Genomic DNA, 18,615 nt, shown 5'->3' on the forward strand with positions numbered 1-18,615 from the left:
ATAAAATCGCTGCCACGCTGAAATGACCATTGGGGAGGTAGTACAACACAGGTCTGAAATAAGTGATATACGTAACTGCTTGATGAGGTTTGGCCCATCATCTGCTCCGTGCAATTGCGCCATGCTATGGAGTGTATACCATGGGGGGCTGTATACCATGCGGTGCTGTATACCATGGGGGACTGTATACCATGCGATGCTGTATACCATGGGGGGGGTGCTGTGCAATATACTATGTGGCTGTGTTATATACCATGGGGGGTGCATTATATTCTATGGGGGAGGCTGTGTTATATAATATGGGGGGCGACATTATATTCTATGATGTAGCAAGTCAGACACCTGCCCTCTGCTCCTTTCATTCTCTATGTGGGGGTGGAGTTCTGGGAGCGGTGGGGCTGTGGACAGTTCAAGGGATGGAGCCTGGGCTGGTCTCCAGGGGCCCCCAAACATTTTGCCAGTATGGGGCCTCGAAATTCCTAGTGGCAGCCCAGGGTAGGGGGGCCCCATTTCAAAGTTTGCACCGGGGCCCATAACTTTGTAGTTACGCCACTGCTGATTTGTCTGTACCAGACAATCAGATCGCTCAGTGCTGATTAGGGCAAATGATATATAAAGTACATTTCTGCAGGTACAAGGACTGTAAGGAACGGATTCTTAGGCCTGTTTCACACTTCCGTTTTTGTGTCCGCCAAACGGATCCGTTTCCGTTTTTTTGACGGAAACTGATGCAAACGGATCCGTTTTTAAAAAAACGGATCCGTTTTTTTGACGGATCCGCGGTAACCGTTAATGGAAGTCTATGGGACAAAAAAACGGATCCTGCAAAAAAATGGCGGATCCGTTTTTTTACGGAAACCAACGGATTTTGACGGATTTGAAAAAACGGAAGTGTGAAACAGGCCTTAGGATCCTTATTAAACAGCACAGAGGATACATTCAGAAAACCTGATGACATGTTCTCTTTAAATACTATTGTGGAAAAGGCAAAGCTATATCTCAAAAATACAAAAACTCAAAAAAGTTAATTATATGGTACGGTATATCATAAGCAGTAAGTAACAGCTATGTTCACACTTGTGTGTTAGGGGATGGATTTGGAAACCATCTAATATTATAAACTAATCATTAGGCAATAGGGTTCGTAAGCTGTTGGATCTGGCACAGTGTTCATTCTAAACTGAAGCCATGACACCGATATGATCAGAGCCATATTTATTTTCCACAGCTATCCAAATAATCAGGTTAAAACTATAAAGGCGTTGAGAGCCCCAGTAGAGAAACCTAACCTAATGTGGCTAAAAGGCTTCTTAATCTGGAAAGGAAAGGTTTCAACGTGCACAGGAGAAGGGTTTGCCAATACAATGTTGTGATCAATCATCCCCTGGGTTTTATAAGGAAATCTTCAGTAATAAGACCAGATAGCAGTAATGCAGGAATACTTTTTACAAGTAACACAAGGGGAAATGGGTTAAAAAATATAATTTAATACCCGCCTGTACCTTAAATGTGTTTGCCAGTGATGGGTTTCTGAACAGCTGCCCGTGCTGTGGGGATTGTCCATGGATTAGCAAGTCTGCCCCAAACTTGTTACTAGGAGACTGGAGCTTATGGGCTTTTACTTTCCACTGAAAAGCTGTCACTTCAGACACAGGACATCCAGACTCAGCTAATTCAATAGCCGGTTGCAGAATTTCTCCAAGGCTCAGCTATTAGTTCATGACATAAGAGAAGGTAGAAGATACAATCATTTTTTTTTTCATCAGCCTCAATTTACATAATGAAAACAGTACCATAACACCAGAGATATTGCCATCAACAATGAAAGACAAATCACCCTGTCCCCAATGAGAATACACCCTCATTGGTTGTCCTAAGGTGTTATTATTAACATAGCCAGCCGAAGCTCCCCAATGGCATCACTAGAGTGCCCACACTATCGGTGCCACTGCCAGTCAGAGTGCTCCCACTGACTGCGGCAGGGTGCTTTCATAGTGCCAGCAGAGTACACCCATATACAATGCCAGCTAGAGTGCACACATCACTGTGGCAAAAACACACTAAATATCATCTTTCTTCAGTGTCTCTGCCAACTACCATAAAGTGACTTCTCTATTCTAGAGGGTGGAACAAAAGTTTACCTGTACGATGCAAGAGAATGCATTGATGATGTCTCAAAAGGATCCTCAATGGTCACTGATGGGTTTAAGGTAAAACTGTACCATTAGACGGAAACTACAGATTGTGGAATGGAACTTAGGTAATTGTCTAACACAGTCACAGTGGGCTAACACCAGAAGGGAGAATGACAATTTTTAATTCCATGCGAGTTTCCTGTAGACGATATGAATAGAATGCAAGAACTCTGGGTGGAGATGGAGCACATCGATCTGCATGAGCCGATCCAGCAGCCATGTCACTGTTGCCATCGGACCACCTCTTATCTAACAACATCAGTGACTTTTTTTTTTATTAGCCAGGCTTTCATGACATCACATGTGTGTCACCTTACAACAGGACCCCCATCTAATGGCTGGTCCGAAACCTGCGACCACACATATTAATCATCCAGAGAACACTTGCTGAATACACAGACATACCGCCACCATCTGCAGTAGCGAAGCTCCTCGCATCTGCATTATAACATTTCATATGACATGAGACACAATTGTAGATTACCTTCTTACTCCCAAACAGAGTAACAGTGTCGACCCAAGCAGCAGCGGCTCCCGGTACAGTGACACAGTGAGCGTGTGCGGGAGGCAGCGGCTTTTCCTCATCAAACCCCTGCTGTTTCAACAACTCCAAATTCAGTGCTGTCGGACATCGGCCGCTGCAAAGGGAATATATACAAGATATGACCAATACATTCTAAAATTCAAAGTATATCCTTTAGGTTGCATGTCAAATAGGCATTTTTTTCGGAATGTTTTTTTTTTTTTTTGCTTTTTCATTGCATACCGAGAGACAAAATTTTTCTTTTTCCCCCTCGATGAGTTTTTAGTGCCACGATTTTGGATTGAAAAACTTGAACTACACTGGGCGGCATGGAAAAAAAATAGAAATTCCACCATAGTTTTATAATTTCCTTTTTAAAGAAGTGGTGAGGGAGTATTTATTTCGAAATGCAACCTAAATGAAAAGTGAACTGTTGCCCCTGTGCCCATGCAAGCATTTTGCGCTGGTCGGAGGTCCTACAGGAAAGGCAGCTGTGCAGTGGCTTCTACCTGCTTGGCTCTGCCACGTGAACCAATAGATATGGGATTATTTCTGCTCAGCTCTTGCAATCATCACAGATTCTCCCAATTTAAGAGTAATGCTGTGATTTGTGGGCAAGACACATTACAATTCCTTTTCTCCACCCATATTCTGAGAAGCCTTGGGAAGAGATCCTATTTTCTAAATGCAGAATTCACAGAAACTACTAAAAGAATGTCTATCAGCTGTATAACATGATACCCTTCATCCATTTAATGAGACTGCGTCAACGCTGAAGACCCATGTATATGCACAGCCAAGAACTTCTTAATTTTCTTAAAAACTTGACTTTTTGTGAAAGCTCCTGAAGAAGCCTAGATGGTGAAACGGAGTAACGCCAAGAGTGTTTTGATCCTCTGATTTTGTATTTTATTATACGTATATTTTAAAGTACATTTGAAGCAAGTGTTGAAGCAAAATAACATTATGTCACTACTAAAGGACATGTCCTCATTTTCATTACAGAAATACCAACTTTGTATGAAAAGTGACAGCATGGAAGACAGCTGGTGACTGGCAACAATTAAAGAAGCACTGTTTGTTCTGGAATGGGACTGTGATCTAAAATGGGATATACATGGAGGATACCGTGTTTAATGGTTTTCATAGGCCACAATCACCACAAGTGAAACTCCGGCAGATTATCTGTCCTGATTTCAGGGTGGATGTTCCATAGCTACAAAAAGTAGGTAAATTGATCAATTTTAAATTCACACCCTGACAATTTTTTGTGTGTACTTAACATGGATTTCACAGTTTGCAATGCATAGCGTGAAATTTGTGGCAAATCTACAAGAAAATTTGTAATTTGTGGATTGTATGCGAGTATGCAATGATATTGCATCAATATCCTCAACAGATTCCTTCTGCCTCAAGTGGACATAACTCTTGAGGTGTGATAAGCGCAAGTCCTCAATATAAAATTGGACGTGCTGATGAAACGGAGACAAAATGATTCACTTTGGCGTCAGTTTGATTCCCATTGAACTAAATAGTAGAAGAGATTAGTTTTAGCTAATTTGTAATCAATGTTCTCGCAATGCAACAGATAAGTAACAGCAAGTGAGCAGCACTGGCGATAACAATCGATGGCGTGTCATATGCTAGGAGACCAAAGCACCAAGCTGAAAAATTGGGACACACAGAGTTCAAGCAAATACTAGGTTTTTTTTTCAGGAGTGGCCCGAGCACTACAAGGCAGCATCAGGTCACCCAATATTTAAAGATATTTCAAATGACAGGGTTGTTCCAGATATTTCTTATTCTAGGGCAGAACTAGCGTATACCGCTGAACACGAAATGCTAATATCCAGGCGTGTAACCAAAGGCATGCAGCATTAGCCACCCAAGGCAGAGTTGTGGTCAGCTGTCTATGTACTGTAGTCCTAAGGCTATGCTGATATTATGCTTCTGACCCACCTCAATGGCTCTGTTGGGGCTTCCATCTGAAGCCCTGAAAGATGAGATTCATGTGCAACTTTATGCTCCATTTCATCAGTAACCGCCTCCTTGAGGTGGGTACAAAAGTGCGATCAAGTGTGCTTTTGTGCCCTCCTCTAGAAGGTGGACATCTGAAGTGAGGCTAGATAGGGAACAAAATGAGCAATCTGCTTCATTAAAGTCAATGACCCCATCGGGTCTGACCCTTAATCCCCTTTTTAGGACTTCAGATGGAAGCCACCCGACAGAGCCACTGACGTTTGGTAAAAACACAATGTGAACCCTGTGTAAAGGAGAGAGGAATCTTTGAAAAGTTCTGATGTTGGAATACAACAGTTAGGGCTTTAAAGAGGTGGCCTTTTTTAGAAAATCCATACCCATTTACACTTCTTTTGAAGTCTAAATAAATATTGGGCATCCAAAATTTAGACTATTTATCATCCAGCTAAAGAGCAGCTAAAAGTGGACCTGGAACGCAACTAACTTATATAATACTTTACTTAATTTCCGCAATGATAGTGTTACAGGAAAATGGCACGATTGCTGCCAAGGTTCCCCATGTATTATAGCTGATCGCTGGGTCTAGGAGTAGGCGCCTCTCATGATTCTTTTTTATTGTCAAGAAACATTTCTGAGAAAAAAAAAAGACTGTCAAAAGGGAACAATACATAGAAAAAAAAAAGTTTACAAGCAGTTATGTTTCCAGTTATAGTAAAACTGTGGCAAATGGTATTTTATGATGAGTGAAAGGCAACTAGAGGAAGTTCGATAAACCGTTTTCTTCTTAATACAAGACATGTAATTTGCAGATGGTTACAAGTAAATACATTTATTTCCTGGATCCTTTATGATGTATGTGATATGTCCGAAATCGCCAATACAAAATCAGATACAATTTTAACTGGTCGCACATAGAGTAGAGCTGCTGAATCTTCCATACCTCCCATTCAGGCCATAGACTTTCTTAAATTCTGCTTTATAAAACATACAGAAGCAATCCCCACCGATCCCCGTGCTGGTGGGCTCAGTGACATTAAGGGCAGCCGCGACAGCCACCGCAGCATCAGCCGCATTCCCACCTTTCTTCAGAATATCTGCAAATAAAGACAACAACACTTAATTGCTGACACGCACATTACAGTAACGGGGGGGGGGCATGATATGCAGAGCAAGCACATACTGAATACATGGCTCCGTGTTCAGTCACTCATTTCGTGCTAAGAAACAATATGCAAAACTTTTCTGGTCAGTCCCCGATACTGCGCTGACCTTTGTAAAAGCAAATAGTGATATCAATCTAATCGCCATGTATGAGGCCACAGGAGATAGCTGCAGGAGCGCCAGCTGCTTTATACCGGATAGTAGTAAATTCTCGGGAAATGAAACACAATACACCAGGTGTGACATGTACTAACTGCACTGCAGCATCCCCAGTAATTGTGAGTGGTGCAATCTGGTACAGGATTTGTGCTCACTTTCCAAAGTTCTTGGAGTGTGATAATACAGTAATTTCATGAGATATATGTGATCGGGTCATAAGGTTTATGTGCGGGCAACCTGCAGTCTGTCAATCATATTTCCGGTATATATTTCTCGTGTAATTCACTTTCCTGATACTGACCTCTAAAACATTCCCATTCCTGTGACCGGCAATGGTGAACTTGATGACTTTCTTGTGTACACAGAAACAGAAATGACACAGGGAATGAACCTTTCAAATTGAAAGTTAAAGGGGATCTGTCACCAGGTTTTTGCTACCACAAGAGCAGCGTAATGTAGGGGTAGAGTCCTTAATTCCAGCAATGTATCACTCACTCCACTTGGTTGCTGCAATTTGGATGAAACCACTGTTTTCTCTGCTGCAGATCCACCAGTTCTCTAATGCTGAGCTCTGTATAACTCCCACCCACACCACTGATTGGCAGCTTTCTACCTATCCAGTGTACACAGGAGGCTGCCAATCAGTGGTGAGGGTGGGGCTGGACTACATGACAGCAGGAGTACTAGTCCTAGTGATAATTTCCTGCTGACAGAATAGTGATCGTATCAAAACTACAGCAAGCAGCCTAGTAAGTGATATAATATATATCGCTGGAATCAGTGCTGCTGTTTCTACAATATGCCGCTCTCAGATTAGGTGTCAAAAACCTGGTGACAGATTCCCTATAATGCTGCCCTAACCACTGCCTGCAAGAGATGGAGACAGGACCCCCCTGATAACAAGAATGATTTTAACTCTGAAACATTGCTGAATTTTTGGGAAGGAGGGAAACACTTCCTAGGAAATGTTTCTGCTCAGGTATGACAATGCCTCCTAGATCGCCTCCCCTAGCTCAGCTTGATTAATAGGTTGCTCCCTATTTGATTTGAGGTAATAATTAACCCAAAACTGAAACAATCCCATATACCATGAAAGACTGATAAACACAATTGATTTATATCGCCCACTAGTGTATTATGTTGTACAATTTATTAATTCTTTAAAATCCAGAATTGGTCACAGAGATAAATAAAACAGATATTTTTTCAGGTGACATCAATGAGACTTGATAGGTGCCAGAATACCATATAATCTGGTTTATTGGACAATAAAAAGTTATATTTAACTTGCTTGTGTAAAGGTAGTACAAGTGCTTCTCACAAAATTAGAAAAAAAAAGTTAATTTATTTAAGTTCTTCAATACAAAAAGTGAAACTCATTATATAGACATTACAGAGTGATCTATTTCAAGTGTTTATTTCTGTTAATGTTGATGATTATGGCTTACAGCCAATGATAACCCAAAAGTCATTATCTCAGTAAATTAGAATACTTTATAACACCAGCTTGAAAAATTATTTTAAAATCCAAAATGTTGGCCTACTGAAATGTATGTTCAGTAAATGCACTCAATACTTGGTCAGGGCCCCTTTTGCATCAATGAGGCGTGGCATGGAGGCGATCAGCATGTGGCACTGCTGAGGTGTTATGGAAGCCCAGGTTGCTTTGATAGCAGCATTCAGCTTGTTTGCATTGTTGGGTCTGGTGGCTTTCATCTTCCTCTTGTCGATACCCCATAAATTATTTTAAGATATAATTTACTGATAAGCACTTGTAAACCTTCAGGAGGGTGCCAAATAAAATGTTGACAACATATCTGGTAATATAACTTGGTTATTAAGTAGAACAATGATCCAAGCCTAGAATTATGTTTCAGGTCTTGTAAAATGGATTACTAGATAAAACATTAAACATGTAATCAGATTCATGCTACCAGAACCACAAACAACATAAACCAGACATTAGCTGGGCAACTGAAGCCAGGTATGTTTTACCCTAAAGCGCACACTTTGAAAAGCTGTCTGGGGACCATACGTTTCAACTGACTAGTTTGGGACGGTCCCTAGCTGACTCCTCCCGATGTGATCCCTTTGTCTGACAGGTCTCTACTTAAAAAAAAATAAAATAAATAAAAATCGGAAAATGGGGGTGCGTCTTATAATGCTGATTAGGGTCCCAGGGTCGTTGCTAGAGGAGGCAAGAGTGGGGCGTTGCTGCAGGCCAAAGGCTGGGATGAGGGGGTGTTTGGATGTGAGCCGCTGCGGGTGTTCAGTGGTGCGGGGGCTCTGCCGGCATTTTGTGAAAGCCCAGAGCCCCCGCACTTACATGGTTTACTATTGGGTGGACTCCAGGAAAACGGATCCTGGGGGAGGCGCATGCGAAGATTGCGATCTCGGCACCAAGAGCTCGGGAGATGAGATCTCCGTGCCAAGATCTCCATCTGCACATGCGCCACCCCCGGCAGCCATTTTCCCGGAGTCCACCGCATAGTTTCATAAAATCTTGAAGGCCATGTTGAAGAAATTCATACAGAAGGATGGCCGAGACTGGGACTGTCTACTGCCGTACCTTTTGTTCTCAATCAGGGAATTCCCACAGTCCCACAGGCCTCCACTGGTTACTCTCCTTTTGAGCTGTTGTATGGCCAAAACCCTTGTGTACTCCTGGATGTAGCGAAGGAGTCCTGGGAAGCAGAATCTACACCCTACAGGAGTGTAATCGAACATGTGGTCCAGATGCAGGAGAGAATTGCCAAGGTGATGCCCATTGTAGAATGACACTTCCTCAAAGCACAAGAGACACAGTTGAGGGCGCACAATAGATCGGCGAGGGTGGGACACTTCAACCTGGGGAATTGGGTACTAGTGCTGGTATCTACGGTGGAGAGCAAATTTCTGACCAAGTGGCAGCATACATATGAAATAGCTGAAAAGGTTGGCTACATCAACTATAAAGTCCACCAACCAGGGAGAAGGAAGCCCTACCAGGTGTATCACTTGAACCTGATTAAGCCATTGCGAGATAGGGAGCCTGAGGAAGCTCCGTGTTTGGTGGCCAAGTCTGAAGCAGACGTAAAAGAGATCAGGGTGGCAGTCACTGTCATGGGCCCAAAAGCAGCAGTGCCAAGATGTGCTACATAGAACAGAGACCCGTTCTCAAAATTACCAGGTTGTAAGCAGATCATAGAGCATGAGGTTTTCATGGAGCCTCATGCCTGCTGTAAAGGATCCCGGAAGCACGCGGAAAGGTGATCTCAAAAGAGGATGCTGAACCTGGAAGTCATTGAAAAGTCTAAGAGTGGCTGGTCCAGTGCCATAGTCTTAGTCCCGAAAGCAGATGGAGAATGGCGGTTTTGCAATTAATATAGGAAGCTTAATGAGATCTTGAAGTTCGATACGTATCTAATGCCCCGTGTCGATGAATTAATTGAATGACTAGGGCCGGCTCAGTACATTACCCCCTGCACCTCACAAAACTGTATTGACAAATTCCCATGTCCAAAGATGCCCAGGAGAAGATGGCCTTCTTAATGCCAGACAGATGTTTCCTGTACACAAGGATGCTGTTTGGGTTGCAAGGAGCTCCGGCCACCTTCCAGAGAGCCATGGATCGGATCCTAGCTCCTCACAAGAAGTACTAGGATTCGATCCATGTGATAATAAATTTAGAAAATTGGAACTGCATTACTGCCATAGAAATTAGGTAAATGCTACGTTATGTACATATTGAATATTGGAAAAGCAAAACTGCAATATTGCTATAAAAATTATAGTAAAAAGAAGGTACTTATCCCATAAATTGGCCAATATATGTAAGCCCAATAGCCATCGACAAGGTGTACCTAACTGATGGGTCCCTAACCTAATAAGTCAGCTCTCCAGGTTGAAAAGCCTATAAGTTTTAGGGCAGCTAATTAAAATCACCTTGTGCTGATGGGAGGAGTGCACATGTCATATGAGTTTGTTGCAAACAGAAAAAACAACCAGAACATCCAAACTTGTGTGTATGAGTGCTAAGACATTAATTCTAAGAAAAAATATAGCTGCACTCTCAAATACTAAGAATAATAAGTTTATAAAATTGGAACTGCATTACTATCATAGAAAATAGGTAAACGCTACATTATGTACATATGGAATTTTGAAAAAATTTAACTGCAATACTGCTTTAGAAAAATTATAATAAAAAAAAAAAAGAAAAAAAAAAAAAGGTACTTAGGCTCACATATATTGGCCAATTTATGCTCTAAAAGCCATCTTCTAGTTTGGTTATGCTGAGTGGTTTATGGAGTTTTAATAAACCAGCCTGGACATTTTACTGAAACCGCTGCTGAGTGAGTGTAAACTCTACAACACACACAGATTTTCATTAAACAAGAATCACATTCATTCTTCTAAAAAAAGATGCACACCTTTTACATCATTTACAAAGTAACATGAATATGAAGAAAATAGAACAATAGATGTGTGCAGGATGTAGAGAGAAGATTTGTCACATGGCTGTAAGGCTATGTGCATACGTTGCATTTTTTATGCATTTCCCCGGCTTTTTCTACATGCGTAAATGCTCCAAAAACGCAATGGAATACTAAAGCAAGGTAATTCAATGACAATTCTGAAGTGTTGTGCACATGATCTGTAAATTTCCATCCGTATACGCAGCATTTTAATTTCTGCAGCATGTCAATTCTTTTTGCGCATTTGCAGCTTTTTGACTAATTGACTTCAATTGAGTCAGTCAAATCCGCAGCAATAATGCAGGTGCAAAAAGGTTTGCGTATTTGCTGCCCAAAAAATGCTGCGAATTGTAAAAGGGTAATGATGTCAGAAGGAGGAAGACTGTGTGGGTGGAGAATGTCTGTGGGCAGAGAATATGTGAGTGTGTCTGTCTGTGTGTATGTGTACTCATGCAACGAGTATACCCAGGCGTCATCTGATGGGACTACTACTCCCATCCGGCTACGTCTTTTGTCACATATAACAGAGACAGCATGAGCCGATGATGGGAGAATAGTCTAATCATCCGGCGCCTGTGTTCAATTGTAGAAAAATAAAAACATTTACTTAATTACATACAAAATACATACTCATCGAACACCTAGTCCCCGAAATCAGTGTCGCCTGCAAACAATCAAAAATAATAAACCAACATATACTCACTTTCTCCAGTAGTCCATTTAATACCGCGTGTCCCACGGCAATCTCACGTGTAGAACAGTCACATCTGAGTTGTGACCGATATACCTGGCCTCCAGGGATACACTGACAGGAGGTAATTGCTCCCGCAGTGTATCACTGAGCCGCCATGAGAGTTCACCTGATCAGCTCCGGTGCTCTCACAGCACCGCTGCGTGAGAAAGCTGATGAACTCTGGTGAACTCTCTGACAGCAGCTCAGTGATACACTGCGAGAGCGATTACCTCCTGTCAATGTATCACCGGCGGCCGGGTAGAGCAGTCACATCTGACGATGTGACTGTTCTACATGTGAAATCACCGTGGGACACTTGGCATTAAATGGACTACGTCAGACAGGATAATATTATATGTTGGTTTATTATTTTTTGATTGTTTGCAGGAGATGAGGGCGTCAGGGATTAAGTGTTCAGTAAGTATGGTAAATTTAGATTCAATAAAGGAGTCTGTGTGATTATTTCAAATAAAGGACTTTATTCTGGCTGTGTGTTTTTATACAGTATCACTATGGGGTTAGTAATGGATAAGTGTCTTATTGACGACTCTCCATTACTAACCCGTGGGCTTGATGTCACCTGACAATACAAAGGTGACATCAACCCCACAAATATGAACCCCACTTGCCACTGCTACAAGGCAAGTGGGAAGAGCAAGGGTAAGTGTCAGAATTGGCACATCTATAAGATGCGCTATTTCTGGGGTGGCTGAGAGCTGATGTTTTTAGCCTGGGCGGGTGCCAATGGCCACTTCCCAGGCTATAAATATCAGCCCTCACCTGTCTGCCTTGTCTTTGCTGGTTTGATTTTGTAGGGGGACCCTGTTAGGGGCTTGCGAAACGCACCAAATAATAAATATGGCTTAAGGTGCGTTCGCAGCCCGGGGTCTACCTTGCAGAGATGGTAAAACTGCTGCTCGGTAATGGCGGAGAACTAAGTGAACACCGGCGGGGTATCCGCTGACCGGTGTGCACAGGGGCCCGCTGAAACAACTGCTGGAGCATGTTTATACTCACAGAGCAAGGCTGGGGGAGCACTAGCTAACAGTCACAGAACTCTGCACAAATGAGACACAGGGCTAGAGTCCCTCTAGACCGCTAGCGCTCGGCGCCGCAGCTGCAGTGCCAGCAAGTGAACCAATGAATACTAATTGCACCATGTGCATACTGCACCGCTTCGGCGGACGCCACTAACCTCCCAGGGCAGGGAGGAAAGCGCTTAACTAGCGTACGGTGCCGCTGTAAGGAACTCTGCTGTTAGTGCGGTACAAAGGTGCCTTGTGCTGGATGGCACTATATGGCGCTAACACTTGTGTGGAGAGCAGGATGCTCTGTGGCACATAGACTAAGCCACTACTGGCACTGACTGACTTAGTAACCCCTATACCATACACAACCAAAGGGAGGGGATCAAAATGAGTCAGTCACCAGTACCATGCATCCATCTACACACACAACTACCCATAAGAGTCTATACTAGCGCATGGCCTAGCGGCCATGTGACTTTTATAGCGGCGTCCTTCCGGGATCTTCCCAGTGGACCAATTGGAGCAGGAATGGGACCTGCGCATGTGACCTCCGACCTCCAATGAGAGGTCATCCCACGGGCAAGCTCAGTAGGCAAAAGACGGGACTTAGCCAGGAGCATCTGCTTGCTGCGGACACAAGCATGATGTTATAGCAGAGCCTGAAGTAGCAACCAGATGCCTAGCATCAGCCTGGGCAAAACACCAGGACGGATGTCTCTGCTAAGCAGGAATCTCTGCGGCCGCAGAGGAATGAGAAACTGCAGAGGACATGGCTTGAGATCCCCCCTGTGCAGTGGGGGAAACTCGACACCTAACAGACCCCATGTCATTTTTTTTTCTGGGGTTCCCTTGTAAAGTTGCCAGTAAAAGCTAAGCAAACAGCTGTGAGCTGATATGAATAGCCTGGGAACCTTTGGCTATTGGCTCCTTCCCAGAATATTAACATCAGTCCTCAGCCGTCGGCTTTCTCTCTGCTGGTTATGAAAATTATGCGGGAGCCCACGCAATTTTTTAAATTTTTTGAAAAATAAACAGATATTGCGTTTCACGCAGATTTCTGACAGTTGCTGTTTTGTTACAGCATATGTAGGTTAATTATGTTAATGCTCCTACATAAGCTGGTGTGTGTGTGTGTGTGTGTGTGTGTGTGTGTGTGTCTTTATTTCGGGACAGGGCGCAGATGTGATGAGGGGCATTAATATTAATGGGGGCATCTGGCTGAAGAGGTTGAACAAGGAAATGACATCACAATATTTTTTTAAATAATATTTATTTAGCTTTATGGATTTACAAAAACGCATAAAAAAAGCATAAAAAAAGTGCGCATTTTCAGCTGCGTTTTTTAGCCAAGAGATGCAGAAACCTAGCAGAAATTTCTGCAAACAAATACAGACACATAGCCTTAGGCTGTGTGCACACGATGCGTTTTTTTAAGCGTTTCCGCAGCGTTTGAGCCGGCTCAGACGCTGCAGAAACGCTTAAAAGATGCATCAAATTAATTTGCATGCGTTTTTGGCTTTCTGTGCCAATGCATGCGTTTTTAACCGCTCAGGAATCGCTTAGCGGCTAAAAACGCAGCATGCTCATTAATTTCCGCATTGCTGAGCGTTTTTAGCCATCCCCAATGATCCCAGAAATCGCGCATCAAAAAAACGCGTCAAAAATGAGTCAAAATCGCGTCAAAAAACGAGCGGAAAAAGACGCGCGATTTCTGGGAAGGGGATTCTTTTCCTGAGCGTTTAAAAACGCTAGCGTGTGCACATAGCCTTACAGTAACTACAGAAAAGCTGCATCAGTTTCCTTGTAAAGCAGGATTTGGTTTTATGGTGCTTTTCCACATATCCAGTCTTTAGAAATATTATCCAGGCCACTGTAAAATGCTTTATATCACATCTTTACAACACAGAATAGTGACCTTGGCTCACACCCCAAACATGAAAAACTATTAACTTTATTAACTAAAGTATGTAGGTACTGTTACCACCTTCCTGACAATCAGACCTAATCAATATCCTCCGGAGACAAGAATCCTTAGTAGCATTTCTGCATCATTGTGTAAAACCTATAACAGGACATGTTCAGCGGTGATAAGGAGCATACACAAAGCGTATAGAATTTTCAATGTATACATAATTGATCAAATTGTCTTCATAGTTCAAGAAAACCAACGCACATCCAGGAAAGAACAATCGTTATATCTCGGGACCCTGGTTCTTCTGAGTCACGGTTTAAATTTGCCAATTCAAGTCTATGGGTCCGTGAAAAAGTCAGTCAGCACATACAATGCTCAACATAAATGCGTACACCCCTTTGAAAAGGAAATTTTTAATCAATATCTCATGGAAGACAAGAATGAGTTTGATACAATTCCTCTTTTAACCCATAACATTAAAGTACAAAGTCTTCAGTTTTACTCAAATTAGTTGATGCAAAAATGAATACACTACATACCAACAACTGCGACCGCAATTATTTTGTATGACTGCCATGATTTTTAAGGACATCACCAAATCTTCTAGGCCTGAAATTAACATGTTGGCGACATATTGCAACATCTGTCTTTTCCCACTCTTCAAGGATAACCTCTTTTAGAACCTGGATGGAGAGTGATGCTCAATTTGACTCTTCAGAACTTCCCATAGGTGTTCGATTGGGTTCAGATCACTGGTCACTGGTTCATTTTCATCCTGTTCTTCTTCATAAATGTTATGTTGGCGTGAAATGTGTGTTTTGGATCAGTTTCATGTTGAAAAAGTGCATGTCAATCAGGGGCATGGAGCGATGGTAGCATCTTGTCTTTCAATATGAAGTAGTACATCTGGGAATATATAACAGTGTAGAAACCTTCTCAATTAGATATGAATAGAGTTGAGCGATACCAGCCGATACTTGAAAATATCGGATCGGAATGGATCGGCCGATCTTAAAAAAAAAAGTATCGGTATCGCCGATTCCGATACCGGAACCAATGCAAGTCAATGGGGCCAAAATATCGGAATTAAAAAAAACCCTTTCTTTCCTTGTAGGTTAATTCTACATGAAGAAAAACAACTAAGAATAATGTAGAATGTATTGTGGGAGGTGGAGGAGACATTAAAGCCATAGAGGTTTAGCCCAATCAAATGGAATAGCAGGAATTAAACTTTTTTTTTAAAGACGTTAGGAGTTACAAAGATATTGACTATGTTAGCCTCATTTATATTTTGCCAGACATGTATGTCTTCTTCTTCTTTCTTCTTCTTCTTCCTTTTTTTACCTTCTTCTTCTTATTATTATTCCTTTTTTTACATTCTTCTTCTTCTTCCTTTTCTTACATTCTTCTTATTCAACAATTATTATTCTACATATTCAACTTCTTCATCTTCTTCCTATTCTTCTTCATCATATTCTTGTTTGTGTCAGGCATTCCTGTAGTTGTTATCTAGAAAAGTTAGAAGTTTACACCTTCCGTTCTGCCTGTCACAAAAGATTTACAACAGGATTTGTCCGCATTCAGTTTGGCCTGCAGCAGCAGGCCTTTTCCAGGGGCACCACGAGGAGGAACGGACTCACCCCCATACACTGCTTAGTCTTCTTCTGCTTATAAATAAGATAATATCATTTGCTCAGAGTATTAGTCTTATGCTTAATGTTCTTCTGCTTTGTTTTTTTATGCTTCTTTGTCTTCTCTCTCTTGTTGTTCTGCATCTTGGTGGTTGTCTTCCTGTTCTTTGTCCTCTTGAACCAGCTGACGGTACTGGCACCCGGAGGGGCAGCAGAAGGAACAAGAGCCAATGGCACTACCGAGGACCAGCTGACGGTGCTGGAACCCGGTTACTAAGCAGGAGGTACCTGTGCTACAAAGCACTACCAAGGACTAGCAGACGTTGCCGGAACTCGGATACCGAGATGGCGGCACCTAGGCCAAAGGCTCTGACGAGAACCAGCTGACGGTGCTGGAACCCGGAGGGGTAGCATAAGCTGCAAGAGCAAATGGAAATAGCGAGGACCAGCTGACAGTGCTGGCACCCGGAGGGGCAGCAGAAGGAATAAGAGCCAATGGCACAACCGAGGACCAGCTGACGGTGCTGGAACCCGGTTACTAAGTAGGAGGTACCTGTGCTACAAAGCACTACCAAGGACCAGCAGACGTTGCCGGAACTCGGATACCGAGATGGAGGCACCTAGGCCAAAGGCTCTGACGAGAACCAGCTGACGGTGCTGGAACCCGGAGGGGTAGCATAAGCTGCAAGAGCAAATGGAAATAGCGAGGACCAGCTGACAGTGCTGGCACCCGGAGGGGCAACCGAGGACCAGCTGACGGTGCTGGAACCCGGTTACTAAGCAGGAGGTACCTGTGCTACAAAGCACTACCAAGGACCAGCAGACGTTGCCGGAACTCGGATACCGAGATGGAGGCACCTAGGCCAAAGGCTCTGACGAGAACCAGCTGACGGTGCTGGAACCCGGAGGGGTAGCATAAGCTGCAAGAGCAAATGGAAATAGCGAGGACCAGCTGACAGTGCTGGCACCCGGAGGGGCAGCAGAAGGAATAAGAGCCAATGGCACAACCGAGGACCAGCTGACGGTGCTGGAACCCGGTTACTAAGCAGGAGGTACCTGTGCTACAAAGCACTACCAAGGACCAGCAGACGTTGCCGGAACTCGGATACCGAGATGGAGGCACCTAGGCCAAAGGCTCTGACGAGAACCAGCTGACGGTGCTGGAACCCGGAGTGGTAGCATAAGCTGCAAGAGCAAATGGAAATAGCGAGGACCAGCTGACAGTGCTGGCACCCGGAGGGGCAGCAGAAGGAATAAGAGCCAATGGCACAACCGAGGACCAGCTGACGGTGCTGGAACCCGGTTACTAAGCAGGAGGTACCTGTGCTACAAAGCACTACCAAGGACCAGCAGACGTTGCCGGAACTCGGATACCGAGATGGAGGCACCTAGGCCAAAGGCTCTGACGAGAACCAGCTGACGGTGCTGGAACCCGGAGGGGCAGCTGAAGTTACCCCTGAAAAGCAAAGTTGGCATGCCGCAAGCTGGCCGCAGTTACCGAATCACACAGTCCTACAGGGGGTGCTTGTCCTACTGGCACTACGGAACAAGCCTTTCTTACCAGAACCCGCAGTCCACATAGGAAGCACCTAAACTGCTGGCACCCTAGCCTCGGCTAACCCAACCGCAACACGACATGGCAACTTGGGGTGGCAAACTGACATTGACACTTCCCGGAAACAGCAGGCAGGGCTGGAACCAAGCTGGGCAGGAGGGAGTACCCGTGCCAAAGTCAGTTATGAGCAGCAACTGGCGATGTTGGAGCCCAGGGACAAGCACTTAGCAGGCTGAGGCCTGATGTGCTGTCAATTGGGAGGCAGCAGGACAGATTGCCATCAAAACAGCAGGGGAACAGCTGACATTACTGAACCCCACAAACACAGGAGCTAGTGTTTTACTCTGTGAAGACGGCACTTCCGAGCAACAACTGGCTGTGTTGAAGCCCAGGGACAAGCACGGAGCAGGCTGAGGCTGCATTGAAGAAATTTTAAGATCGGTTGTAGACTTCTACTAATTTTAACCAAGCTCCACTTAGGCCTGTGGCTTCACTGATATTCGTATTTCCCCTGTCCTCCAACCCCGCCAGTTACAGCTCCGAAGTGGCGTCTGCACAATCCACACTTGTTCCTGTGTTACAGGTGTTCAGTCCGGTCAGTTAATCCCCTGATGTGTGTCCGGCAATGGCGCCTGCTCTGTCCACATTCCCATAACTGCCGGACACACATCAGGGGATTAACTGACCGGACTGAACACCTGTAACACAGGAACAAGTGTGGATTGTGCAGACGCCACTTCGGAGCTGTAACTGGCGGGGTTGGAGGACAGGGGAAATACGAGAGACAGTGGAGCCACAGGCCTAAGTGGAGCTTGGTTAAAAATCAGTAGTAGTACGACTGTGTAGGCAGGAGACTTTGCCATCCACACAGCAGGGGATCAGCTGACGTTACTGAACCCCACTGAGACACGGGAGCAAGTGTCTCTTTCCGTGTGGACGGCACTTCCGAGCTACAACTGGCTGTGTTGAAGCCCAGGAAATAGGAGGGTGTAGGCAGAGGCCTACTGTATTTGGAATGTGGTGACAGCAGGAGAGACTGCCATCCACACAGCAGGGGATCAGCTGACGTTACTGAACCCCACTGAGACACGGGAGCAAGTGTCTCTTTCCGTGTGGACGGCACTTCCGAGCTACAACTGGCTGTGTTGAAGCCCAGGAAATAGGAGGGTGTAGGCAGAGGCCTACTGTCTTTGGAATGCGGAGACAGCAGGAGAGACTGCCATCTCCACAGCAGGGGAACAGCTGGCAGTGCTGAACCCCACTAACACTTGAACGAATGTG

The 18,615-nt window shown here is 44.1% G+C and overlaps 1 protein-coding gene across 7 annotated transcripts in view; it reads right to left on the minus strand.

The window, feature by feature from the left end:
- The window catches only part of TM4SF1 (transmembrane 4 L six family member 1), a 226,794-nt gene that overhangs the window by 143,059 nt on the left and 65,120 nt on the right, over nucleotides 1-18,615 (minus strand). For all 7 annotated transcript variants that reach the window (XM_073581076.1, XM_073581078.1, XM_073581074.1 and 4 more), the window contains 3 exons: nucleotides 5,639-5,792; nucleotides 2,680-2,833; nucleotides 1,503-1,709 (listed from right to left, as the gene is read on the minus strand). In XM_073581076.1, coding sequence (XP_073437177.1) covers nucleotides 1,503-1,709; nucleotides 2,680-2,833; nucleotides 5,639-5,792 — 515 coding nt within the window. The remainder of the gene's footprint in view (nucleotides 1-1,502; nucleotides 1,710-2,679; nucleotides 2,834-5,638; nucleotides 5,793-18,615) is intronic.

This window comes from Dendrobates tinctorius, unplaced genomic scaffold (genome assembly GCF_039654945.1).
Source record: "Dendrobates tinctorius isolate UK_male_01 unplaced genomic scaffold, ASM3965494v1 ptg000069l, whole genome shotgun sequence".
Classification (NCBI taxonomy): Eukaryota; Metazoa; Chordata; class Amphibia; order Anura; family Dendrobatidae; genus Dendrobates; species Dendrobates tinctorius.